The sequence below is a fragment of the Oncorhynchus clarkii genome, unplaced genomic scaffold (genome assembly GCF_045791955.1).
Source record: "Oncorhynchus clarkii lewisi isolate Uvic-CL-2024 unplaced genomic scaffold, UVic_Ocla_1.0 unplaced_contig_464_pilon_pilon, whole genome shotgun sequence".
NCBI classification, from domain to species: Eukaryota; Metazoa; Chordata; class Actinopteri; order Salmoniformes; family Salmonidae; genus Oncorhynchus; species Oncorhynchus clarkii.
In genome coordinates this window covers 265001-292500 of record NW_027257926.1, presented here as the reverse complement: position 1 = coordinate 292500, position 27500 = coordinate 265001, and the positions used below count along the sequence as shown (strand labels likewise).

Here is a 27500-nt window from a genome sequence, read left to right as displayed (position 1 = left end):
CTTTCCCTACATAATGCACCCTATTCCCTACTTAGGGCACGACTTTCAGTAGTACATCACTATGTAGTATAGACCAGAGGGTAGATCACTATGTAGTATAGACCAGAGGGTAGATCACTATGTAGTATAGACCAGAGGGTAGACAGTAGATCACTATGTAGTATAGACCAGAGGGTAGATCACTATGTAGTATAGACCAGAGGGTAGATCACTATGTAGTATAGACCAGAGGGTAGATCACTATGTAGTATAGACCAGAGGGTAGATCACTATGTAGTATACACCAGAGGGTAGATCACTATGTAGTATAGACCAGAGGGTAGATCACTATGTAGTATAGACCAGAGGGTAGATCACTATGTAGTATAGACCAGAGGGTAGATCACTATGTAGTATAGACCAGAGGGTAGATCACTATGTAGTATAGACCAGAGGGTAGATCACTATGTAGTATAGACCAGAGGGTAGATCACTATGTAGTATAGACCAGAGGGTAGATCACTATGTAGTATAGACCAGAGGGTAGATCACTATGTAGTATAGACCAGAGGGTAGATCACTATGTAGTATAGACCAGAGAGTAGATCACTATGTAGTATAGACCAGAGGGTAGAACACTATGTAGTATAGACCAGAGGGTAGATCACTATGTAGTATAGACCAGAGGGTAGATCACTATGTAGTATAGACCAGAGGGTAGATCACTATGTAGTATAGACCAGAGGGTAGATCACTATGTAGTATAGACTAGAGGGTAGATCACTATGTAGTATAGAACAGAGGGTAGACAGTAGATCACTATGTAGTATAGACCAGAGGGTAGATCCCTATGTAGTATAGACCAGAGGGTAGATCACTATGTAGTATAGACCAGAGGGTAGACAGTAGATCACTATGTAGTATAGACCAGAGGGTAGATCACTATGTAGTATAGACCAGAGGGTAGACAGTAGATCACTATGTAGTATAGACCAGAGGGTAGATCACTATGTAGTATAGACCAGAGGGTAGATCACTATGTAGTATAGACCAGAGGGTAGATCACTATGTAGTATAGACCAGAGGGTAGATCACTATGTAGTATACACCAGAGGGTAGATCACTATGTAGTATAGACCAGAGGGTAGACAGTAGATCACTATGTAGTATAGACCAGAGGGTAGATCACTATGTAGTATAGACCAGAGGGTAGATCACTATGTAGTATAGACCAGAGGGTAGACAGTAGATCACTATGTAGTATAGACCAGAGGGTAGATCACTATGTAGTATAGACCAGAGGGTAGATCACTATGTAGTATAGACCAGAGGGTAGATCACTATGTAGTATAGACCAGAGGGTAGATCACTATGTAGTATAGACCAGAGGGTAGATCACTATGTAGTATAGACCAGAGGGTAGATCACTATGTAGTATAGACCAGAGGGTAGATCACTATGTAGTATAGACCAGAGGGTAGATCACTATGTAGTATAGACCAGAGGGTAGATCACTATGTAGTATAGACCAGAGGGTAGATCACTATGTAGTATAGACCAGAGGGTAGACAGTAGATCACTATGTAGTATAGACCAGAGGGTAGATCACTATGTAGTATAGACCAGAGGGTAGATCACTATGTAGTATAGACCAGAGGGTAGATCACTATGTAGTACAGACCAGAGGGTAGATCACTATGTAGTATAGACCAGAGGGTAGATCACTATGTAGTATAGACCAGAGGGTAGATCACTATGTAGTATAGACCAGAGGGTAGATCACTATGTAGTATAGACCAGAGGGTAGATCACTATGTAGTATAGACCAGAGGGTAGACAGTAGATCACTATGTAGTATAGACCAGAGGGTAGATCACTATGTAGTATAGACCAGAGGGTAGATCACTATGTAGTATAGACCAGAGGGTAGATCACTATGTAGTATAGACCAGAGGGTAGATCACTATGTAGTATAGACCAGAGGGTAGATCACTATGTAGTATACACCAGAGGGTAGATCACTATGTAGTATAGACCAGAGGGTAGATCACTATGTAGTATAGACCAGAGGGTAGATCACTATGTAGTATAGACCAGAGGGTAGATCACTATGTAGTATAGACCAGAGGGTAGACAGTAGATCACTATGTAGTATAGACCAGAGGGTAGACAGTAGATCACTATGTAGTACAGACCAGAGGGTAGATCACTATGTAGTATAGACCAGAGGGTAGATCACTATGTAGTATAGACCAGAGGGTAGATCACTATGTAGTATAGACCAGAGGGTAGATCACTATGTAGTATAGACCAGAGGGTAGATCACTATGTAGTATAGACCAGAGGGTAGATCACTATGTAGTATAGACCAGAGGGTAGATCACTATGTAGTATAGACCAGAGGGTAGATCACTATGTAGTATACACCAGAGGGTAGATCACTATGTAGTATAGACCAGAGGGTAGATCACTATGTAGTATAGACCAGAGGGTAGACAGTAGATCACTATGTAGTATAGACCAGAGGGTAGATCACTATGTAGTATAGACCAGAGGGTAGATCACTATGTAGTATAGACCAGAGGGTAGATCACTATGTAGTATAGACCAGAGGGTAGATCACTATGTAGTATAGACCAGAGGGTAGATCACTATGTAGTACAGACCAGAGGTTAGATCACTATGTAGTATAGACCAGAGGGTAGATCACTATGTAGTATAGACCAGAGGGTAGATCACTATGTAGTATAGAACAGAGGGTAGACAGTAGATCACTATGTAGTATAGACCAGAGGGTAGATCACTATGTAGTATAGACCAGAGGGTAGATCACTATGTAGTATAGACCAGAGGGTAGATCACTATGTAGTATAGACCAGAGGGTAGATCACTATGTAGTATAGACCAGAGGGTAGATCACTATGTTGTTTTGAGTGGGACTAGGGTGGCATTTAGTGACAAAGTGATTCTTAGTTATTTATACTGTTAGTTATTTATACTGTTAGTTATTTATACTGTTAGTTATTTATACTGTTAGTTATTTATACTGTTAGTTATTTAGACTCTTAGCTATTTAGACTCTTAGCTATTTAGACTCTTAGCTATTTAGACTCTTAGCTATTTAGACTCTTAGCTATTTAGACTCTTAGCTATTTAGACTGTTAGCTATTTAGACTCTTAGCTATTTAGACTCTTAGCTATTTAGTCTCTTAGCTATTTAGACTCTTAGCTATTTAGACTCTTAGTTATTTAGACTCTTAGCTATTTAGACTCTTAGCTATTTAGACTCTTAGCTATTTAGACTCTTAGCTATTTCGACTCTTAGCTATTTAGACTGTTAGCTATTTAGACTCTTAGCTATTTAGACTCTTAGCTATTTAGACTCTTAGCTGTTTAGACTGTTAGCTATTTAGACTCTTAGCTATTTAGACTGTTAGCTATTTAGACTCTTAGTTATTTAGACTCTTAGCTATTTAGACTCTTAGCTATTTAGACTCTTAGCTATTTAGACTCTTAGCTATTTAGACTCTTAGCTATTTAGACTCTTAGCTATTTAGACTCTTAGTTATTTAGACTCTTAGCTATTTAGACTCTTAGCTATTTTTACTGTTAGTTACTGACAGGAGAGAATGGGACACCAGATATGAATGACAGGAGAGAATGGGACACCAGATATGAATGACAGGAGAGAATGGGACACCAGATATGAATGACAGGAGTGAATGGGACACCAGATATGAATGACAGGAGAGAATGGGACACCAGATATGAATGACAGAAGAGAATGGGACACCAGATATGAATGACAGGAGAGAATGGGGCACCAGATATGAATGACAGGAGAGAATGGGGCACCAGATATGAATGACAGGAGAGAATGGGACACCAGATATGAATGACAGAAGAGAATGGGACACCAGATATGAATGACAGGAGAGAATGGGGCACCAGATATGAATGACAGGAGAGAATGGGGCACCAGATATGAATGACAGGAGAGAATGGGGCACCAGATATGAATGACAGGAGAGAATGGGGCACCAGATATGAATGACAGGAGAGAATGGGGCACCAGATATGAATGACAGGAGAGAATGGGACACGAGATATGAATGACAGGAGAGAATGGGACACCAGATATGAATGACAGGAGAGAATGGGGCACCAGACAGTTAAACTGAAACACCTTTATTCAACAGAACCACAGAAGAAAGAGAAAGGACCTTCAATCTGTCTCTGTGTCTGTTTATGTCTTGTCTATGTGTATCCCACCAGTCTAGAGGGGTATGTCTTGTCTATGTGTATCCCACCAGTCTAGAGGGGTATGTCTTATCTATGTGTACCCCACCAGTCTAGGGGTGGAGGGGTATGTCTTGTCTATGTGTATCCCACCAGTCTAGGAGTGGAGGGGTATGTCTTGTCTATGTGTACCCCACCAGTCTAGAGGGGTATGTCTTGTCTATGTGTACCCCACCAGTCTAGGGGTGGAGGGGTATGTCTTGTCTATGTGTACCCCACCAGTCTAGAGGGGTATGTCTTGTCTATGTGTACCCCACCAGTCTAGGGGTGGAGGGGTATGTCTTGTCTATGTGTACCCCACCAGTCTAGAGGGGTATGTCTTGTCTATGTGTACCCCACCAGTCTAGGGGTGGAGGGGTATGTCTTGTCTATGTGTACCCCACCAGTCTAGGGGTGGAGGGGTATGTCTTGTCTATGTGTATCCCACCAGTCTAGGGGTGGAGGGGTATGTCTTGTCTATGTGTATCCCACCAGTCTAGAGGGGTATGTCTTGTCTATGTGTACCCCACCAGTCTAGGGGTGGAGGGGTATGTCTTGTCTATGTGTACCCCACCAGTCTAGGGGTGGAGGGGTATGTCTTGTCTATGTGTATCCCACCAGTCTAGGGGTGGAGGGGTATGTCTTGTCTATGTTTATCCCACCAGTCTAGGAGTGGAGGGGTATGTCTTGTCTATGTGTATCCCACCAGTCTAGAGGGGTATGTCTTGTCTATGTGTATCCCACCAGTCTAGGGGTGGAGAGGTATGTATTGTCTATGTGTACCCCACCAGTCTAGAGGGGTATGTCTTGTCTATGTGTACCCCACCAGTCTAGGGGTGGAGAGGTATGTCTTGTCTATGTGTATCCCACCAGTCTAGGGGTGGAGGGGTATGTCTTGTCTATGTGTATCCCACCAGTCTAGGGGTGGAGGGGTATGTCTTGCGGAGTCCTAGACATCTCTCCTGGTCGATAAACAGGGAGTGGGCCTTAGTGTAAAGCTCCTGTTCTAAAACACTCTTACAGCCAGCCAGCTGCTGCAGGGTGGCCTGGGCTTCAGACAACCTCTGTCTCAGAGATAAAACAGTGTCCTGGAGACCAGACACCTCAGACAGCAACCTGGGAGGGGGGGAGAGAGAGAGAGAGAGAGAGAGAGAGAGGGGGGGGGAGAGAGAGAGAGAGAGAGAGAGAGAGAGAGAGGGGAGAGAGAGAGAGAGAGGAAGAGAGAGAGAGAGAGAGGGGAGAGAGAGAGAGAGAGAGAGAGAGAGAGGAGAGAGAGAGAGAGAGAGAGGAAGAGAGAGAGAGAGAGGGGAGAGAGAGAGAGAGAGGAAGAGAGAGAGAGAGAGAGAGAGAGAGAGAGAGAGAGAGAGAGAGAGAGAGAGAGAGAGAGAGAGAGAGAGAGAGAGAGAGAGAACCACAGAAGAAAGAGAAAGGACCTTCAATCTGTCTCTGTGTCTGTTTATGTCTTGTCTATGTGTATCCCACCAGTCTAGAGGGGTATGTCTTGTCTATGTGTATCCCACCAGTCTAGAGGGGTATGTCTTATCTATGTGTACCCCACCAGTCTAGGGGTGGAGGGGTATGTCTTGTCTATGTGTATCCCACCAGTCTAGGAGTGGAGGGGTATGTCTTGTCTATGTGTACCCCACCAGTCTAGAGGGGTATGTCTTGTCTATGTGTACCCCACCAGTCTAGGGGTGGAGGGGTATGTCTTGTCTATGTGTACCCCACCAGTCTAGAGGGGTATGTCTTGTCTATGTGTACCCCACCAGTCTAGGGGTGGAGGGGTATGTCTTGTCTATGTGTACCCCACCAGTCTAGAGGGGTATGTCTTGTCTATGTGTACCCCACCAGTCTAGGGGTGGAGGGGTATGTCTTGTCTATGTGTACCCCACCAGTCTAGGGGTGGAGGGGTATGTCTTGTCTATGTGTATCCCACCAGTCTAGGGGTGGAGGGGTATGTCTTGTCTATGTGTATCCCACCAGTCTAGAGGGGTATGTCTTGTCTATGTGTACCCCACCAGTCTAGGGGTGGAGGGGTATGTCTTGTCTATGTGTACCCCACCAGTCTAGGGGTGGAGGGGTATGTCTTGTCTATGTGTATCCCACCAGTCTAGGGGTGGAGGGGTATGTCTTGTCTATGTTTATCCCACCAGTCTAGGAGTGGAGGGGTATGTCTTGTCTATGTGTATCCCACCAGTCTAGAGGGGTATGTCTTGTCTATGTGTATCCCACCAGTCTAGGGGTGGAGAGGTATGTATTGTCTATGTGTACCCCACCAGTCTAGAGGGGTATGTCTTGTCTATGTGTACCCCACCAGTCTAGGGGTGGAGAGGTATGTCTTGTCTATGTGTATCCCACCAGTCTAGGGGTGGAGGGGTATGTCTTGTCTATGTGTATCCCACCAGTCTAGGGGTGGAGGGGTATGTCTTGCGGAGTCCTAGACATCTCTCCTGGTCGATAAACAGGGAGTGGGCCTTAGTGTAAAGCTCCTGTTCTAAAACACTCTTACAGCCAGCCAGCTGCTGCAGGGTGGCCTGGGCTTCAGACAACCTCTGTCTCAGAGATAAAACAGTGTCCTGGAGACCAGACACCTCAGACAGCAACCTGGGAGGGGGGGAGAGAGAGAGAGAGAGAGAGAGAGAGAGGGGGGGAGAGAGAGAGAGAGAGAGAGAGAGAGAGAGGGGGAGAGAGAGAGAGAGAGGAAGAGAGAGAGAGAGAGAGGGGAGAGAGAGAGAGAGAGAGAGAGAGAGAGGAGAGAGAGAGAGAGAGAGAGGAAGAGAGAGAGAGAGAGGGAGAGAGAGAGAGAGAGAAGAGAGAGAGAGAGAGAGAGAGAGAGAGAGAGAGAGAGAGAGAGAGAGAGAGAGAGAGAGAGAGAGAGAGAGAGAGAGAGAGAGAGAGAGTTCTAATGTCTTCATTCTTTTGGAACTTCTGTGAGTGTACTGTTCATTTTTATTGTTTATTTATATTCTGTTTATTTTCTTCTTCACTTGCTCTGGCAATGTTAACATATGTTTCCTATGCCAAAAAAAGCCCCATGAAATTAATTGAATTGAGAGACACAGAGAAAAGCACACAGATAAATATATCGTTAGCCACTTAGCCTACATGCTATGTTTGTAAGCGTGAGAGTGTGTGTATCTGGTGTGTGTGTGTGTGTGTGTCTCAGTGTGTGTTACCTGGTGTGTGTGTGTGTGTCTCAGTGTGTGTGTGTGTCTCAGTGTGTGTCTCAGTGTGTGTTACCTGGTGTGTGTGTGTCTCAGTGTGTGTTACCTGGTGTGTGTGTGTCTCAGTGTGTGTTACCTGGTGTGTGGTTGGTCCCTGCAGAGCTCTATATTAGGTCTATGGGTGCGTTCCTCCAGCCTGGACTGAGCTACTCTGAGGGGGGCTCTCTTCGCCCAGATGGACCCCTCCAAATCTGAGATGGTACGCTCCGTCTGATGCATCTCCTGCAGGGTCTGGAGAGAGATGGAGAGGGAGAGGGGGGTCAGCACACAGAACACACACACAACACAATGAAAATACACACCCCCCCCCCCCCCACCACCTTGGCCAGGTGCTGCTGTAGCGTGTTCCTAGCGTGTGTGGTCTGGTTGACACGGAGTGTGAAGGCGGCGTTGACACGGTTGTACTGAGACCACATGTCTCTCGCCGCGGCAACCAGGGTTCCCTCCACCAGCTCCGTTAGCTCCCGCGTGGCTCGCCTCTCCGACGTCGACTTCCCGATGTTGTCCTCCGAATACTGAACCCAAGACACCGGCGCTGAGACACTACAGGGAGGGAGGAGGGACAAAACACATGTTGTCCACCTGAATACTGAACACCGGCGCTGAGAGGTCAGGGTAATAACTGGTAACAGTATAACAGTTACCTGGTATCTACCAGGCTGAGGTCAGGGTAATAACTTGTAGCAGGAGAACAGTTGGTCAGTGTTACCTGGTATCTACCAGGCTGAGGTCAGGGTAATAACTGGTAGCAGGAGAACAGTTGGTCAGTGTTACCTGGTATCTACCAGGCTGAGGTCAGGGTAATAGCTGGTAGCAGGAGAACAGTTGGTCAGTGTTACCTGGTATCTACCAGGCTGAGGTCAGGGTGATAACTGGTAGCAGGAGAACAGTTGGTCAGTGTTACCTGGTATCTACCAGGCTGAGGTCAGGGTAATAGCTGGTAGCAGTATAACAGTTGGTCAGTGTTACCTGGTATCTACCAGGCTGAGGTCAGGGTAATAGCTGGTAGCAGGAGAACAGTTGGTCAGTGTTGCCTGGTATCTACCAGGCTGAGGTCAGGGTAATAGCTGGTAGCAGGAGAACAGTTGGTCAGTGTTACCTGGTATCTACCAGGCTGAGGTCAGGGTAATAGCTGGTAGCAGTATAACAGTTGGTCAGTGTTACCTGGTATCTACCAGGCTGAGGTCAGGGTAATAGCTGGTAGCAGGAGAACAGTTGGTCAGTGTTACCTGGTATCTACCAGGCTGAGGTCAGGGTAATAGCTGGTAGCAGTATAACAGTTGGTCAGTGTTACCTGGTATCTACCAGGCTGAGGTCAGGGTAATAGCTGGTAGCAGGAGAACAGTTGGTCAGTGTTACCTGGTATCTAACAGGCTGAGGTCAGGGTAATAGCTGGTAGCAGGAGAACAGTTGGTCAGTGTTACCTGGTATCTACCAGGCTGAGGTCAGGGTAATAGCTGGTAGCAGGAGAACAGTTGGTCAGTGTTACCTGGTATCTACCAGGCTGAGGTCAGGGTAATAGCTGGTAGCAGTATAACAGTTGGTCAGTGTTACCTGGTATCTACCAGGCTGAGGTCAGGGTAATAGCTGGTAGCAGGAGAACAGTTGGTCAGTGTTACCTGGTATCTACCAGGCTGAGGTCAGGGTAATAGCTGGTAGCAGGAGAACAGTTGGTCAGTGTTACCTGGTATCTACCAGGCTGAGGTCATGGTAATAACTGGTAGCAGGAGAACAGTTGGTCAGTGTTACCTGGTATCTACCAGGCTGAGGTCAGGGTAATAACTGGTAGCAGGAGAACAGTTGGTCAGTGTTACCTGGTATCTACCAGGCTGAGGTCAGGGTAATAGCTGGTAGCAGGAGAACAGATGGTCAGTGTTACCTGGTATCTACCAGGCTGAGGTCAGGGTAATAGCTGGTAGCAGGAGAACAGTTGGTCAGTGTTACCTGGTATCTACCAGGCTGAGGTCCGGGTAATAACTGGTAGCAGGAGAACAGTTGGTCAGTGTTACCTGGTATCTACCAGGCTGAGGTCAGGGTAATAGCTGGTAGCAGGATAACAGTTGGTCAGTGTTACCTGGTATCTACCAGGCTGAGATCAGGGTAATAGCTGGTAGCAGGAGAACAGTTGGTCAGTGTTACCTGGTATCTACCAGGCTGAGGTCAGGGTGATAACTGGTAGCAGGAGAACAGTTGGTCAGTGTTACCTGGTATCTACCAGGCTGAGGTCAGGGTAATAGCTGGTAGCAGTATAACAGTTGGTCAGTGTTACCTGGTATCTACCAGGCTGAGGTCAGGGTAATAGCTGGTAGCAGGAGAACAGTTGGTCAGTGTTGCCTGGTATCTACCAGGCTGAGGTCAGGGTAATAGCTGGTAGCAGGAGAACAGTTGGTCAGTGTTACCTGGTATCTACCAGGCTGAGGTCAGGGTAATAGCTGGTAGCAGTATAACAGTTGGTCAGTGTTACCTGGTATCTACCAGGCTGAGGTCAGGGTAATAGCTGGTAGCAGGAGAACAGTTGGTCAGTGTTACCTGGTATCTACCAGGCTGAGGTCAGGGTAATAGCTGGTAGCAGTATAACAGTTGGTCAGTGTTACCTGGTATCTACCAGGCTGAGGTCAGGGTAATAGCTGGTAGCAGGAGAACAGTTGGTCAGTGTTACCTGGTATCTACCAGGCTGAGGTCAGGGTAATAGCTGGTAGCAGGAGAACAGTTGGTCAGTGTTACCTGGTATCTACCAGGCTGAGGTCAGGGTAATAGCTGGTAGCAGGAGAACAGTTGGTCAGTGTTACCTGGTATCTACCAGGCTGAGGTCAGGGTAATAGCTGGTAGCAGTATAACAGTTGGTCAGTGTTACCTGGTATCTACCAGGCTGAGGTCAGGGTAATAGCTGGTAGCAGGAGAACAGTTGGTCAGTGTTACCTGGTATCTACCAGGCTGAGGTCAGGGTAATAGCTGGTAGCAGGAGAACAGTTGGTCAGTGTTACCTGGTATCTACCAGGCTGAGGTCATGGTAATAACTGGTAGCAGGAGAACAGTTGGTCAGTGTTACCTGGTATCTACCAGGCTGAGGTCAGGGTAATAACTGGTAGCAGGAGAACAGTTGGTCAGTGTTACCTGGTATCTACCAGGCTGAGGTCAGGGTAATAGCTGGTAGCAGGAGAACAGATGGTCAGTGTTACCTGGTATCTACCAGGCTGAGGTCAGGGTAATAGCTGGTAGCAGGAGAACAGTTGGTCAGTGTTACCTGGTATCTACCAGGCTGAGGTCCGGGTAATAACTGGTAGCAGGAGAACAGTTGGTCAGTGTTACCTGGTATCTACCAGGCTGAGGTCAGGGTAATAGCTGGTAGCAGGATAACAGTTGGTCAGTGTTACCTGGTATCTACCAGGCTGAGATCAGGGTAATAGCTGGTAGCAGGAGAACAGTTGGTCAGTGTTACCTGGTATCTACCAGGCTGAGGTCAGGGTAATAACTGGTAGCAGGAAAACAGTTGGTCAGTGTTACCTGGTATCTACCAGGCTGAGGTCAGGGTAATAGCTGGTACCAGGAGAACAGTTGGTCAGTGTTACCTGGTATCTACCAGGCTGAGGTCAGGGTAATAACTGGTAGCAGGAGAACAGTTGGTCAGTGTTACCTGGTATCTACCAGGCTGAGGTCAGGGTAATAACTGGTAGCAGTATAACAGTTGGTCCGTGTTACCTGGTATCTACCAGGCTGAGGTCAGGGTAATAACTGGTAGCAGGAGAACAGTTGGTCAGTGTTAACTGGTATCTACCAGGCTGAGGTAAGGGTAATAACTGGTAGCAGTATAACAGTTGGTCAGTGTTACCTGGTATCTACCAGGCTGAGGTAAGGGTAATAACTGGTAGCAGTATAACAGTTGGTCAGTGTTACCTGGTATCTACCAGGCTGAGGTCAGGGTAATAGCTGGTAGCAGTATAACAGTTGGTCAGTGTTACCTGGTATCTACCAGGCTGAGGTCAGGGTAATAACTGGTAGCAGGAGAACAGTTGGGCAGTGTTACCTGGTATCTACCAGGCTGAGGTCAGGGTAATAACTGGTAGCAGGAGAACAGTTGGTCAGTGTTACCTGGTATCTACCAGGCTGAGGTCAGATTAATAACTGGTAGCAGTATAACAGTTGGTCAGTGTTACCTGGTATCTACCAGGCTGAGGTCAGGGTAATAGCTGGTAGCAGGAGAACAGTTGGTCAGTGTTACCTGGTATCTACCAGGCTGAGGTCAGGGTGATAACTGGTAGCAGGAGAACAGTTGGTCAGTGTTACCTGGTATCTACCAGGCTGAGGTCAGGGTAATAACTGGTAGCAGTATAACAGTTGGTCAGTGTTACCTGGTATCTACCAGGCTGAGGTCAGGGTAATAGCTGGTAGCAGGAGAACAGTTGGTCAGTGTTACCTGGTATCTACCAGGCTGAGGTCAGGGTAATAACTGGTAGCAGGAGAACAGTTGGTCAGTGTTACCTGGTATCTACCAGGCTGAGGTCAGGGTAATAACCGGTAGCAGTATAACAGTTGGTCAGTGTTACCTGGTATCTACCAGGCTGAGGTCAGGGTAATAACTGGTAGCAGGAGAACAGTTGGTCAGTGTTACCTGGTATCTACCAGGCTGAGGTCAGGGTGATAACTGGTAGCAGGAGAACAGTTGGTCAGTGTTACCTGGTATCTACCAGGCTGAGGTCAGGGTAATAACTGGTAGCAGTATAACAGTTGGTCAGTGTTACCTGGTATCTACCAGGCTGAGGTCAGGGTAATAGCTGGTAGCAGGAGAACAGTTGGTCAGTGTTACCTGGTATCTACCAGGCTGAGGTCAGGGTAATAACTGGTAGCAGGAGAACAGTTGGTCAGTGTTACCTGGTATCTACCAGGCTGAGGTCAGGGTAATAACCGGTAGCAGTATAACAGTTGGTCAGTGTTACCTGGTATCTACCAGGCTGAGGTCAGGGTAATAACTGGTAGCAGTATAACAGTTGGTCAGTGTTACCTGGTATCTACCAGGCTGAGGTCAGGGTAATAGCTGGTAGCAGGAGAACAGTTGGTCAGTGTTACCTGATATCTACCAGGCTGAGGTCAGGGTAATAACTGGTAGCAGGAGAACAGTTGGTCAGTGTTACCTGGTATCTACCAGGCTGAGGTCAGGGTAATAACTGGTAGCAGTATAACAGTTGGTCAGTGTTACCTGGTATCTACCAGGCTGAGGTCAGGGTAATAACTGGTAGCAGGAGAACAGTTGGTCAGTGTTACCTGGTATCTACCAGGCTGAGGTAAGGGTAATAACTGGTAGCAGTATAACAGTTGGTCAGTGTTACCTGGTATCTACCAGGCTGAGGTCAGGGTAATAGCTGGTAGCAGTATAACAGTTGGTCAGTGTTACCTGGTATCTACCAGGCTGAGGTCAGGGTAATAACTGGTAGCAGGAGAACAGTTGGGCAGTGTTACCTGGTATCTACCAGGCTGAGGTAAGGGTAATAACTGGTAGCAGTATAACAGTTGGTCAGTGTTACCTGGTATCTACCAGGCTGAGGTCAGGGTAATAGCTGGTAGCAGTATAACAGTTGGTCAGTGTTACCTGGTATCTACCAGGCTGAGGTCAGGGTAATAACTGGTAGCAGGAGAACAGTTGGTCAGTGTTACCTGGTATCTACCAGGCTGAGGTCAGGGTAATAACTGGTAGCAGTATAACAGTTGGTCAGTGTTACCTGGTATCTACCAGGCTGAGGTCAGGGTAATAGCTGGTAGCAGGAGAACAGTTGGTCAGTGTTACCTGGTATCTACCAGGCTGAGGTCAGGGTGATAACTGGTAAAAGGAGAACAGTTGGTCAGTGTTACCTGGTATCTACCAGGCTGAGGTCAGGGTAATAACTGGTAGCAGTATAACAGTTGGTCAGTGTTACCTGGTATCTACCAGGCTGAGGTCAGGGTAATAGCTGGTAGCAGGAGAACAGTTGGTCAGTGTTACCTGGTATCTACCAGGCTGAGGTCAGGGTAATAACTGGTAGCAGGAGAACAGTTGGTCAGTGTTACCTGGTATCTACCAGGCTGAGGTCAGGGTAATAACTGGTAGCAGGAGAACAGTTGGTCAGTGTTACCTGGTATCTACCAGGCTGAGGTCAGGGTAATAACTGGTAGCAGGAGAACAGTTGGTCAGTGTTACCTGGTATCTACCAGGCTGAGGTCAGGGTAATAACTGGTAGCAGGAGAACAGTTGGTCAGTGTTACCTGGTATCTAACAGACTGAGGTCAGGGTAATAGCTGGTACCAGGAGAACAGTTGGTCAGTGTTACCTGGTATCTACCAGGCTGAGGTCAGGGTAATAACTGGTAGCAGGAGAACAGTTGGTCAGTGTTACCTGGTATCTACCAGGCTGAGGTCAGGGTAATAACTGGTAGCAGGAGAACAGTTGGTCAGTGTTACCTGGTATCTACCAGGCTGAGGTCAGGGTAATAATTGGTAGCAGGAGAACAGTTGGTCAGTGTTACCTGGTATCTACCAGGCTGAGGTCAGGGTAATAACTGGTAGCAGGAGAACAGTTGGTCAGTGTTACCTGGTATCTACCAGGCTGAGGTCAGGGTAATAACTGGTAGCAGGTGAACAGTTGGTCAGTGTTACCTGGTATCTACCAGGCTGAGGTCAGGGTAATAACTGGTAGCAGGAGAACAGTTGGTCAGTGTTACCTGGTATCTACCAGGCTGAGGTCAGGGTAATAACTGGTAGCAGGAGAACAGTTGGTCAGTGTTACCTGGTATCTACCAGGCTGAGGTCAGGGTAATAACTGGTAGCAGGAGAACAGTTGGTCAGTGTTACCTGGTATCTACCAGGCTGAGGTCAGGGTGATAACTGGTAAAAGGAGAACAGTTGGTCAGTGTTACCTGGTATCTAACAGACTGAGGTCAGGGTAATAGCTGGTACCAGGAGAACAGTTGGTCAGTGTTACCTGGTATCTACCAGGCTGAGGTCAGGGTAATAACTGGTAGCAGGAGAACAGTTGGTCAGTGTTACCTGGTATCTACCAGGCTGAGGTCAGGGTAATAACTGGTAGCAGGAGAACAGTTGGTCAGTGTTACCTGGTATCTACCAGGCTGAGGTCAGGGTAATAATTGGTAGCAGGAGAACAGTTGGTCAGTGTTACCTGGTATCTACCAGGCTGAGGTCAGGGTAATAACTGGTAGCAGGAGAACAGTTGGTCAGTGTTACCTGGTATCTACCAGGCTGAGGTCAGGGTAATAACTGGTAGCAGGAGAACAGTTGGTCAGTGTTACCTGGTATCTACCAGGCTGAGGTCAGGGTAATAATTGGTAGCAGGAGAACAGTTGGTCAGTGTTACCTGGTATCTACCAGGCTGAGGTCAGGGTAATAACTGGTAGCAGGAGAACAGTTGGTCAGTGTTACCTGGTATCTACCAGGCTGAGGTCAGGGTAATAACTGGTAGCAGGAGAACAGTTGGTCAGTGTTACCTGGTATCTACCAGGCTGAGGTCAGGGTAATAACTGGTAGCAGGAGAACAGTTGGTCAGTGTTACCTGGTATCTACCAGGCTGAGGTCAGGGTAATAACTGGTAGCAGGAGAACAGTTGGTCAGTGTTACCTGGTATCTACCAGGCTGAGGTCAGGGTAATAACTGGTAGCAGGAGAACAGTTGGTCAGTGTTACCTGGTATCTACCAGGCTGAGGTCAGGGTAATAACTGGTAGCAGGAGAACAGTTGGTCAGTGTTACCTGGTATCTACCAGGCTGAGGTCAGGGTAATAACTGGTAGCAGGAGAACAGTTGGTCAGTGTTACCTGGTATCTACCAGGCTGAGGTCAGGGTAATAGCTGGTAGCAGGAGAACAGTTGGTCAGTGTTACCTGGTATCTACCAGGCTGAGGTCAGGGTAATAACTGGTAGCAGGAGAACAGTTGGTCAGTGTTACCTGGTATCTACCAGGCTGAGGTCAGGGTAATAACTGGTAGCAGGAGAACAGTTGGTCAGTGTTACCTGGTATCTACCAGGCTGAGGTCAGGGTAATAGCTGGTAGCAGGAGAACAGTTGGTCAGTGTTACCTGGTATCTACCAGGCTGAGGTCAGGGTAATAACTGGTAGCAGGAGAACAGTTGGTCAGTGTTACCTGGTATCTACCAGGCTGAGGTCAGGGTAATAACTGGTAGCAGGAGAACAGTTGGTCAGTGTTACCTGGTATCTACCAGGCTGAGGTCAGGGTAATAACTGGTAGCAGGAGAACAGTTGGTCAGTGTTACCTGGTATCTACCAGGCTGAGGTCAGGGTAATAACTGGTAGCAGGAGAACAGTTGGTCAGTGTTACCTGGTATCTACCAGGCTGAGGTCAGGGTAATAGCTGGTAGCAGGAGAACAGTTGGTCAGTGTTACCTGGTATCTACCAGGCTGAGGTCAGGGTAATAACTGGTAGCAGGAGAACAGTTGGTCAGTGTTACCTGGTATCTACCAGGCTGAGGTCAGGGTAATAGCTGGTAGCAGGAGAACAGTTGGTCAGTGTTACCTGGTATCTACCAGGCTGAGGTCAGGGTAATAGCTGGTAGCAGGAGAACAGTTGGTCAGTGTTACCTGGTATCTACCAGGCTGAGGTCAGGGTAATAACTGGTAGCAGGAGAACAGTTGGTCAGTGTTACCTGGTATCTACCAGGCTGAGGTCAGGGTAATAGCTGGTAGCAGGAGAACAGTTGGTCAGTGTTACCTGGTATCTACCAGGCTGAGGTCAGGGTAATAACTGGTAGCAGGAGAACAGTTGGTCAGTGTTACCTGGTATCTACCAGGCTGAGGTCAGGGTAATAACTGGTAGCAGGAGAACAGTTGGTCAGTGTTACCTGGTATCTACCAGGCTGAGGTCAGGGTAATAACTGGTAGCAGGAGAACAGTTGGTCAGTGTTACCTGGTATCTACCAGGCTGAGGTCAGGGTAATAGCTGGTAGCAGGAGAACAGTTGGTCAGTGTTACCTGGTATCTACCAGGCTGAGGTCAGGGTAATAACTGGTAGCAGGAGAACAGTTGGTCAGTGTTACCTGGTATCTACCAGGCTGAGGTCAGGGTAATAACTGGTAGCAGGAGAACAGTTGGTCAGTGTTACCTGGTATCTACCAGGCTGAGGTCAGGGTAATAGCTGGTAGCAGGAGAACAGTTGGTCAGTGTTACCTGGTATCTACCAGGCTGAGGTCAGGGTAATAACTGGTAGCAGGAGAACAGTTGGTCAGTGTTACCTGGTATCTACCAGGCTGAGGTCAGGGTAATAGCTGGTAGCAGGAGAACAGTTGGTCAGTGTTACCTGGTATCTACCAGGCTGAGGTCAGGGTAATAACTGGTAGCAGGAGAACAGTTGGTCAGTGTTACCTGGTATCTACCAGGCTGAGGTCAGGGTAATAACTGGTAGCAGGAGAACAGTTGGTCAGTGTTACCTGGTATCTACCAGGCTGAGGTCAGGGTAATAGCTGGTAGCAGGAGAACAGTTGGTCAGTGTTACCTGGTATCTACCAGGCTGAGGTCAGGGTAATAACTGGTAGCAGGAGAACAGTTGGTCAGTGTTACCTGGTATCTACCAGGCTGAGGTCAGGGTAATAACTGGTAGCAGGAGAACAGTTGGTCAGTGTTACCTGGTATCTACCAGGCTGAGGTCAGGGTAATAACTGGTAGCAGGAGAACAGTTGGTCAGTGTTACCTGGTATCTACCAGGCTGAGGTCAGGGTAATAACTGGTAGCAGGAGAACAGTTGGTCAGTGTTACCTGGTATCTACCAGGCTGAGGTCAGGGTAATAGCTGGTAGCAGGAGAACAGTTGGTCAGTGTTACCTGGTATCTACCAGGCTGAGGTCAGGGTAATAACTGGTAGCAGGAGAACAGTTGGTCAGTGTTACCTGGTATCTACCAGGCTGAGGTCAGGGTAATAACTGGTAGCAGGAGAACAGTTGGTCAGTGTTACCTGGTATCTACCAGGCTGAGGTCAGGGTAATAACTGGTAGCAGGAGAACAGTTGGTCAGTGTTACCTGGTATCTACCAGGCTGAGGTCAGGGTAATAACTGGTAGCAGGAGAACAGTTGGTCAGTGTTACCTGGTATCTACCAGGCTGAGGTCAGGGTAATAACTGGTAGCAGGAGAACAGTTGGTCAGTGTTACCTGGTATCTACCAGGCTGAGGTCAGGGTAATAACTGGTAGCAGGAGAACAGTTGGTCAGTGTTACCTGGTATCTACCAGGCTGAGGTCAGGGTAATAACTGGTAGCAGGAGAACAGTTGGTCAGTGTTACCTGGTATCTACCAGGCTGAGGTCAGGGTAATAACTGGTAGCAGGAGAACAGTTGGTCAGTGTTACCTGGTATCTACCAGGCTGAGGTCAGGGTAATAACTGGTAGCAGGAGAACAGTTGGTCAGTGTTACCTGGTATCTACCAGGCTGAGGTCAGGGTAATAACTGGTAGCAGGAGAACAGTTGGTCAGTGTTACCTGGTATCTACCAGGCTGAGGTCAGGGTAATAACTGGTAGCAGGAGAACAGTTGGTCAGTGTTACCTGGTATCTACCAGGCTGAGGTCAGGGTAATAACTGGTAGCAGGAGAACAGTTGGTCAGTGTTACCTGGTATCTACCAGGCTGAGGTCAGGGTAATAACTGGTAGCAGGAGAACAGTTGGTCAGTGTTACCTGGTATCTACCAGGCTGAGGTCAGGGTAATAACTGGTAGCAGGAGAACAGTTGGTCAGTGTTACCTGGTATCTACCAGGCTGAGGTCAGGGTAATAACTGGTAGCAGGAGAACAGTTGGTCAGTGTTACCTGGTATCTACCAGGCTGAGGTCAGGGTAATAACTGGTAGCAGGAGAACAGTTGGTCAGTGTTACCTGGTATCTACCAGGCTGAGGTCAGGGTAATAACTGGTAGCAGGAGAACAGTTGGTCAGTGTTACCTGGTATCTACCAGGCTGAGGTCAGGGTAATAACTGGTAGCAGGAGAACAGTTGGTCAGTGTTACCTGGTATCTACCAGGCTGAGGTCAGGGTAATAACTGGTAGCAGGAGAACAGTTGGTCAGTGTTACCTGGTATCTACCAGGCTGAGGTCAGGGTAATAACTGGTAGCAGGAGAACAGTTGGTCAGTGTTACCTGGTATCTACCAGGCTGAGGTCAGGGTAATAACTGGTAGCAGGAGAACAGTTGGTCAGTGTTACCTGGTATCTACCAGGCTGAGGTCAGGGTAATAACTGGTAGCAGGAGAACAGTTGGTCAGTGTTACCTGGTATCTACCAGGCTGAGGTCAGGGTAATAACTGGTAGCAGGAGAACAGTTGGTCAGTGTTACCTGGTATCTACCAGGCTGAGGTCAGGGTAATAACTGGTAGCAGGAGAACAGTTGGTCAGTGTTACCTGGTATCTACCAGGCTGAGGTCAGGGTAATAACTGGTAGCAGGAGAACAGTTGGTCAGTGTTACCTGGTATCTACCAGGCTGAGGTCAGGGTAATAGCTGGTAGCAGGAGAACAGTTGGTCAGTGTTACCTGGTATCTACCAGGCTGAGGTCAGGGTAATAACTGGTAGCAGGAGAACAGTTGGTCAGTGTTACCTGGTATCTACCAGGCTGAGGTCAGGGTAATAGCTGGTAGCAGGAGAACAGTTGGTCAGTGTTACCTGGTATCTACCAGGCTGAGGTCAGGGTAATAACTGGTAGCAGGAGAACAGTTGGTCAGTGTTACCTGGTATCTACCAGGCTGAGGTCAGGGTAATAACTGGTAGCAGGAGAACAGTTGGTCAGTGTTACCTGGTATCTACCAGGCTGAGGTCAGGGTAATAACTGGTAGCAGGAGAACAGTTGGTCAGTGTTACCTGGTATCTACCAGGCTGAGGTCAGGGTAATAACTGGTAGCAGGAGAACAGTTGGTCAGTGTTACCTGGTATCTACCAGGCTGAGGTCAGGGTAATAGGTCACTGGTAGCAGGAGAACAGTTGGTCAGTGTTACCTGGTATCTACCAGGCTGAGGTCAGGGTAATAACTGGTAGCAGGAGAACAGTTGGTCAGTGTTACCTGGTATCTACCAGGCTGAGGTCAGGGTAATAACTGGTAGCAGGAGAACAGTTGGTCAGTGTTACCTGGTATCTACCAGGCTGAGGTCAGGGTAATAGCTGGTAGCAGGAGAACAGTTGGTCAGTGTTACCTGGTATCTACCAGGCTGAGGTCAGGGTAATAACTGGTAGCAGGAGAACAGTTGGTCAGTGTTACCTGGTATCTACCAGACTGAGGTCAGGGTAATAGCTGGTAGCAGGAGAACAGTTGGTCAGTGTTACCTGGTATCTACCAGGCTGAGGTCAGGGTAATAACTGGTAGCAGGAGAACAGTTGGTCAGTGTTACCTGGTATCTACCAGGCTGAGGTCAGGGTAATAACTGGTAGCAGGAGAACAGTTGGTCAGTGTTACCTGGTATCTACCAGGCTGAGGTCAGGGTAATAACTGGTAGCAGGAGAACAGTTGGTCAGTGTTACCTGGTATCTACCAGGCTGAGGTCAGGGTAATAACTGGTAGCAGGAGAACAGTTGGTCAGTGTTACCTGGTATCTACCAGGCTGAGGTCAGGGTAATAACTGGTAGCAGGAGAACAGTTGGTCAGTGTTACCTGGTATCTACCAGGCTGAGGTCAGGGTAATAACTGGTAGCAGGAGAACAGTTGGTCAGTGTTACCTGGTATCTACCAGGCTGAGGTCAGGGTAATAACTGGTAGCAGGAGAACAGTTGGTCAGTGTTACCTGGTATCTACCAGGCTGAGGTCAGGGTAATAACTGGTAGCAGGAGAACAGTTGGTCAGTGTTACCTGGTATCTACCAGGCTGAGGTCAGGGTAATAACTGGTAGCAGGAGAACAGTTGGTCAGTGTTACCTGGTATCTACCAGGCTGAGGTCAGGGTAATAACTGGTAGCAGGAGAACAGTTGGTCAGTGTTACCTGGTATCTACCAGGCTGAGGTCAGGGTAATAACTGGTAGCAGGGTCAGTGTTACCTGGTATCTAGTGAGGTCAGGGTAATAACTGGTAGCAGGAGAACAGTTGGTCAGTGTTACCTGGTATCTACCAGGCTGAGGTCAGGGTAATAACTGGTAGCAGGAGAACAGTTGGTCAGTGTTACCTGGTATCTACCAGGCTGAGGTCAGGGTAATAGCTGGTAGCAGGAGAACAGTTGGTCAGTGTTACCTGGTATCTACCAGGCTGAGGTCAGGGTAATAACTGGTAGCAGGAGAACAGTTGGTCAGTGTTACCTGGTATCTACCAGGCTGAGGTCAGGGTAATAACTGGTAGCAGGAGAACAGTTGGTCAGTGTTACCTGGTATCTACCAGGCTGAGGTCAGGGTAATAACTGGTAGCAGGAGAACAGTTGGTCAGTGTTACCTGGTATCTACCAGGCTGAGGTCAGGGTAATAACTGGTAGCAGGAGAACAGTTGGTCAGTGTTACCTGGTATCTACCAGGCTGAGGTCAGGGTAATAACTGGTAGCAGGAGAACAGTTGGTCAGTGTTACCTGGTATCTACCAGGCTGAGGTCAGGGTAATAACTGGTAGCAGGAGAACAGTTGGTCAGTGTTACCTGGTATCTACCAGGCTGAGGTCAGGGTAATAACTGGTAGCAGGAGAACAGTTGGTCAGTGTTACCTGGTATCTACCAGGCTGAGGTCAGGGTAATAACTGGTAGCAGGAGAACAGTTGGTCAGTGTTACCTGGTATCTACCAGGCTGAGGTCAGGGTAATAACTGGTAGCAGGAGAACAGTTGGTCAGTGTTACCTGGTATCTACCAGGCTGAGGTCAGGGTAATAACTGGTAGCAGGAGAACAGTTGGTCAGTGTTACCTGGTATCTACCAGGCTGAGGTCAGGGTAATAACTGGTAGCAGGAGAACAGTTGGTCAGTGTTACCTGGTATCTACCAGGCTGAGGTCAGGGTAATAACTGGTAGCAGGAGAACAGTTGGTCAGTGTTACCTGGTATCTACCAGGCTGAGGTCAGGGTAATAACTGGTAGCAGGAGAACAGTTGGTCAGTGTTACCTGGTATCTACCAGGCTGAGGTCAGGGTAATAACTGGTAGCAGGAGAACAGTTGGTCAGTGTTACCTGGTATCTACCAGGCTGAGGTCAGGGTAATAACTGGTAGCAGGAGAACAGTTGGTCAGTGTTACCTGGTATCTACCAGGCTGAGGTCAGGGTAATAACTGGTAGCAGGAGAACAGTTGGTCAGTGTTACCTGGTATCTACCAGGCTGAGGTCAGGGTAATAACTGGTAGCAGGAGAACAGTTGGTCAGTGTTACCTGGTATCTACCAGGCTGAGGTCAGGGTAATAACTGGTAGCAGGAGAACAGTTGGTCAGTGTTACCTGGTATCTACCAGGCTGAGGTCAGGGTAATAACTGGTAGCAGGAGAACAGTTGGTCAGTGTTACCTGGTATCTACCAGGCTGAGGTCAGGGTAATAGCTGGTAGCAGGAGAACAGTTGGTCAGTGTTACCTGGTATCTACCAGGCTGAGGTCAGGGTAATAACTGGTAGCAGGAGAACAGTTGGTCAGTGTTACCTGGTATCTACCAGGCTGAGGTCAGGGTAATAACTGGTAGCAGGAGAACAGTTGGTCAGTGTTACCTGGTATCTACCAGGCTGAGGTCAGGGTAATAACTGGTAGCAGGAGAACAGTTGGTCAGTGTTACCTGGTATCTACCAGGCTGAGGTCAGGGTAATAACTGGTAGCAGGAGAACAGTTGGTCAGTGTTACCTGGTATCTACCAGGCTGAGGTCAGGGTAATAGCTGGTAGCAGGAGAACAGTTGGTCAGTGTTACCTGGTATCTACCAGGCTGAGGTCAGGGTAATAACTGGTAGCAGGAGAACAGTTGGTCAGTGTTACCTGGTATCTACCAGGCTGAGGTCAGGGTAATAACTGGTAGCAGGAGAACAGTTGGTCAGTGTTACCTGGTATCTACCAGGCTGAGGTCAGGGTAATAGCTGGTAGCAGGAGAACAGTTGGTCAGTGTTACCTGGTATCTACCAGGCTGAGGTCAGGGTAATAACTGGTAGCAGGAGAACAGTTGGTCAGTGTTACCTGGTATCTACCAGGCTGAGGTCAGGGTAATAACTGGTAGCAGGAGAACAGTTGGTCAGTGTTACCTGGTATCTACCAGGCTGAGGTCAGGGTAATAACTGGTAGCAGGAGAACAGTTGGTCAGTGTTACCTGGTATCTACCAGGCTGAGGTCAGGGTAATAACTGGTAGCAGGAGAACAGTTGGTCAGTGTTACCTGGTATCTACCAGGCTGAGGTCAGGGTAATAGCTGGTAGCAGGAGAACAGTTGGTCAGTGTTACCTGGTATCTACCAGGCTGAGGTCAGGGTAATAACTGGTAGCAGGAGAACAGTTGGTCAGTGTTACCTGGTATCTACCAGGCTGAGGTCAGGGTAATAACTGGTAGCAGGAGAACAGTTGGTCAGTGTTACCTGGTATCTACCAGGCTGAGGTCAGGGTAATAGCTGGTAGCAGGAGAACAGTTGGTCAGTGTTACCTGGTATCTACCAGGCTGAGGTCAGGGTAATAACTGGTAGCAGGAGAACAGTTGGTCAGTGTTACCTGGTATCTACCAGGCTGAGGTCAGGGTAATAGCTGGTAGCAGGAGAACAGTTGGTCAGTGTTACCTGGTATCTACCAGGCTGAGGTCAGGGTAATAGTGTTACTGGTAGCAGGAGAACAGTTGGTCAGTGTTACCTGGTATCTACCAGGCTGAGGTCAGGGTAATAACTGGTAGCAGGAGAACAGTTGGTCAGTGTTACCTGGTATCTACCAGGCTGAGGTCAGGGTAATAACTGGTAGCAGGAGAACAGTTGGTCAGTGTTACCTGGTATCTACCAGGCTGAGGTCAGGGTAATAGCTGGTAGCAGGAGAACAGTTGGTCAGTGTTACCTGGTATCTACCAGGCTGAGGTCAGGGTAATAACTGGTAGCAGGAGAACAGTTGGTCAGTGTTACCTGGTATCTACCAGGCTGAGGTCAGGGTAATAACTGGTAGCAGGAGAACAGTTGGTCAGTGTTACCTGGTATCTACCAGGCTGAGGTCAGGGTAATAGCTGGTAGCAGGAGAACAGTTGGTCAGTGTTACCTGGTATCTACCAGGCTGAGGTCAGGGTAATAACTGGTAGCAGGAGAACAGTTGGTCAGTGTTACCTGGTATCTACCAGGCTGAGGTCAGGGTAATAGCTGGTAGCAGGAGAACAGTTGGTCAGTGTTACCTGGTATCTACCAGGCTGAGGTCAGGGTAATAGCTGGTAGCAGGAGAACAGTTGGTCAGTGTTACCTGGTATCTACCAGGCTGAGGTCAGGGTAATAACTGGTAGCAGGAGAACAGTTGGTCAGTGTTACCTGGTATCTACCAGGCTGAGGTCAGGGTAATAGCTGGTAGCAGGAGAACAGTTGGTCAGTGTTACCTGGTATCTACCAGGCTGAGGTCAGGGTAATAACTGGTAGCAGGAGAACAGTTGGTCAGTGTTACCTGGTATCTACCAGGCTGAGGTCAGGGTAATAACTGGTAGCAGGAGAACAGTTGGTCAGTGTTACCTGGTATCTACCAGGCTGAGGTCAGGGTAATAACTGGTAGCAGGAGAACAGTTGGTCAGTGTTACCTGGTATCTACCAGGCTGAGGTCAGGGTAATAACTGGTAGCAGGAGAACAGTTGGTCAGTGTTACCTGGTATCTACCAGGCTGAGGTCAGGGTAATAGCTGGTAGCAGGAGAACAGTTGGTCAGTGTTACCTGGTATCTACCAGGCTGAGGTCAGGGTAATAACTGGTAGCAGGAGAACAGTTGGTCAGTGTTACCTGGTATCTACCAGGCTGAGGTCAGGGTAATAGCTGGTAGCAGGAGAACAGTTGGTCAGTGTTACCTGGTATCTACCAGGCTGAGGTCAGGGTAATAGCTGGTAGCAGGAGAACAGTTGGTCAGTGTTACCTGGTATCTACCAGGCTGAGGTCAGGGTAATAACTGGTAGCAGGAGAACAGTTGGTCAGTGTTACCTGGTATCTACCAGGCTGAGGTCAGGGTAATAACTGGTAGCAGGAGAACAGTTGGTCAGTGTTACCTGGTATCTACCAGGCTGAGGTCAGGGTAATAACTGGTAGCAGGAGAACAGTTGGTCAGTGTTACCTGGTATCTACCAGGCTGAGGTCAGGGTAATAACTGGTAGCAGGAGAACAGTTGGTCAGTGTTACCTGGTATCTACCAGGCTGAGGTCAGGGTAATAACTGGTAGCAGGAGAACAGTTGGTCAGTGTTACCTGGTATCTACCAGGCTGAGGTCAGGGTAATAACTGGTAGCAGGAGAACAGTTGGTCAGTGTTACCTGGTATCTACCAGGCTGAGGTCAGGGTAATAACTGGTAGCAGGAGAACAGTTGGTCAGTGTTACCTGGTATCTACCAGGCTGAGGTCAGGGTAATAACTGGTAGCAGGAGAACAGTTGGTCAGTGGTCAGTGTTACCTGGTATCTACCAGGCTGAGGTCAGGGTAATAACTGGTAGCAGGAGAACAGTTGGTCAGTGTTACCTGGTATCTACCAGGCTGAGGTCAGGGTAATAACTGGTAGCAGGAGAACAGTTGGTCAGTGTTACCTGGTATCTACCAGGCTGAGGTCAGGGTAATAGCTGGTAGCAGGAGAACAGTTGGTCAGTGTTACCTGGTATCTACCAGGCTGAGGTCAGGGTAATAACTGGTAGCAGGAGAACAGTTGGTCAGTGTTACCTGGTATCTACCAGGCTGAGGTCAGGGTAATAGCTGGTAGCAGGAGAACAGTTGGTCAGTGTTACCTGGTATCTACCAGGCTGAGGTCAGGGTAATAACTGGTAGCAGGAGAACAGTTGGTCAGTGTTACCTGGTATCTACCAGGCTGAGGTCAGGGTAATAGCTGGTAGCAGGAGAACAGTTGGTCAGTGTTACCTGGTATCTACCAGGCTGAGGTCAGGGTAATAGCTGGTAGCAGGAGAACAGTTGGTCAGTGTTACCTGGTATCTACCAGGCTGAGGTCAGGGTAATAACTGGTAGCAGGAGAACAGTTGGTCAGTGTTACCTGGTATCTACCAGGCTGAGGTCAGGGTAATAGCTGGTAGCAGGAGAACAGTTGGTCAGTGTTACCTGGTATCTACCAGGCTGAGGTCAGGGTAATAACTGGTAGCAGGAGAACAGTTGGTCAGTGTTACCTGGTATCTACCAGGCTGAGGTCAGGGTAATAACTGGTAGCAGGAGAACAGTTGGTCAGTGTTACCTGGTATCTACCAGGCTGAGGTCAGGGTAATAACTGGTAGCAGGAGAACAGTTGGTCAGTGTTACCTGGTATCTACCAGGCTGAGGTCAGGGTAATAACTGGTAGCAGGAGAACAGTTGGTCAGTGTTACCTGGTATCTACCAGGCTGAGGTCAGGGTAATAACTGGTAGCAGGAGAACAGTTGGTCAGTGTTACCTGGTATCTACCAGGCTGAGGTCAGGGTAATAACTGGTAGCAGGAGAACAGTTGGTCAGTGTTACCTGGTATCTACCAGGCTGAGGTCAGGGTAATAGCTGGTAGCAGGAGAACAGTTGGTCAGTGTTACCTGGTATCTACCAGGCTGAGGTCAGGGTAATAACTGGTAGCAGGAGAACAGTTGGTCAGTGTTACCTGGTATCTACCAGACTGAGGTCAGGGTAATAGCTGGTAGCAGGAGAACAGTTGGTCAGTGTTACCTGGTATCTACCAGGCTGAGGTCAGGGTAATAGCTGGTAGCAGGAGAACAGTTGGTCAGTGTTACCTGGTATCTACCAGGCTGAGGTCAGGGTAATAACTGGTAGCAGGAGAACAGTTGGTCAGTGTTACCTGGTATCTACCAGGCTGAGGTCAGGGTAATAGCTGGTAGCAGGAGAACAGTTGGTCAGTGTTACCTGGTATCTACCAGGCTGAGGTCAGGGTGATAACTGGTAGCAGGAGAACAGTTGGTCAGTGTTACCTGGTATCTACCAGGCTGAGGTCAGGGTAATAACTGGTAGCAGGAGAACAGTTGGTCAGTGTTACCTGGTATCTACCAGGCTGAGGTCAGGGTAATAGCTGGTAGCAGGAGAACAGTTGGTCAGTGTTACCTGGTATCTACCAGGCTGAGGTCAGGGTAATAACTGGTAGCAGGAGAACAGTTGGTCAGTGTTACCTGGTATCTACCAGGCTGAGGTCAGGGTAATAGCTGGTAGCAGGAGAACAGTTGGTCAGTGTTACCTGGTATCTACCAGGCTGAGGTCAGGGTAATAACTGGTAGCAGGAGAACAGTTGGTCAGTGTTACCTGGTATCTACCAGGCTGAGGTCAGGGTAATAACTGGTAGCAGTAGAACAGTTGGTCAGTGTTACCTGGTATCTACCAGGCTGAGGTCAGGGTAATAACTGGTAGCAGGAGAACAGTTGGTCAGTGTTACCTGGTATCTACCAGGCTGAGGTCAGGGTAATAGCTGGTAGCAGGAGAACAGTTGGTCAGTGTTACCTGGTATCTACCAGGCTGAGGTCAGGGTAATAACTGGTAGCAGGAGAACAGTTGGTCAGTGTTACCTGGTATCTACCAGACTGAGGTCAGGGTAATAGCTGGTAGCAGGAGAACAGTTGGTCAGTGTTACCTGGTATCTACCAGGCTGAGGTCAGGGTAATAGCTGGTAGCAGGAGAACAGTTGGTCAGTGTTACCTGGTATCTACCAGGCTGAGGTCAGGGTAATAACTGGTAGCAGGAGAACAGTTGGTCAGTGTTACCTGGTATCTACCAGGCTGAGGTCAGGGTAATAGCTGGTAGCAGGAGAACAGTTGGTCAGTGTTACCTGGTATCTACCAGGCTGAGGTCAGGGTGATAACTGGTAGCAGGAGAACAGTTGGTCAGTGTTACCTGGTATCTACCAGGCTGAGGTCAGGGTAATAACTGGTAGCAGGAGAACAGTTGGTCAGTGTTACCTGGTATCTACCAGGCTGAGGTCAGGGTAATAACTGGTAGCAGGAGAACAGTTGGTCAGTGTTACCTGG

At 48.2% G+C, this 27500-nt stretch overlaps 1 protein-coding gene across 1 annotated transcript in view; it reads right to left on the bottom strand.

The window, feature by feature from the left end:
• Nucleotides 1-6638: 6638 nt before the first annotated feature.
• LOC139393672 (tektin-3-like) overlaps nt 6639-27500 on the bottom strand; it is a 31578-nt gene continuing 10716 nt past the window's right edge. Inside the window, exons 5-7 of the mRNA XM_071142013.1 lie at nt 7802-8024; nt 7558-7712; nt 6639-6861 (exon numbers count right to left, since the gene is read on the bottom strand). Coding sequence (XP_070998114.1) covers nt 6645-6861; nt 7558-7712; nt 7802-8024 — 595 coding nt within the window. The 3' untranslated portion in view covers nt 6639-6644. The remainder of the gene's footprint in view (nt 6862-7557; nt 7713-7801; nt 8025-27500) is intronic.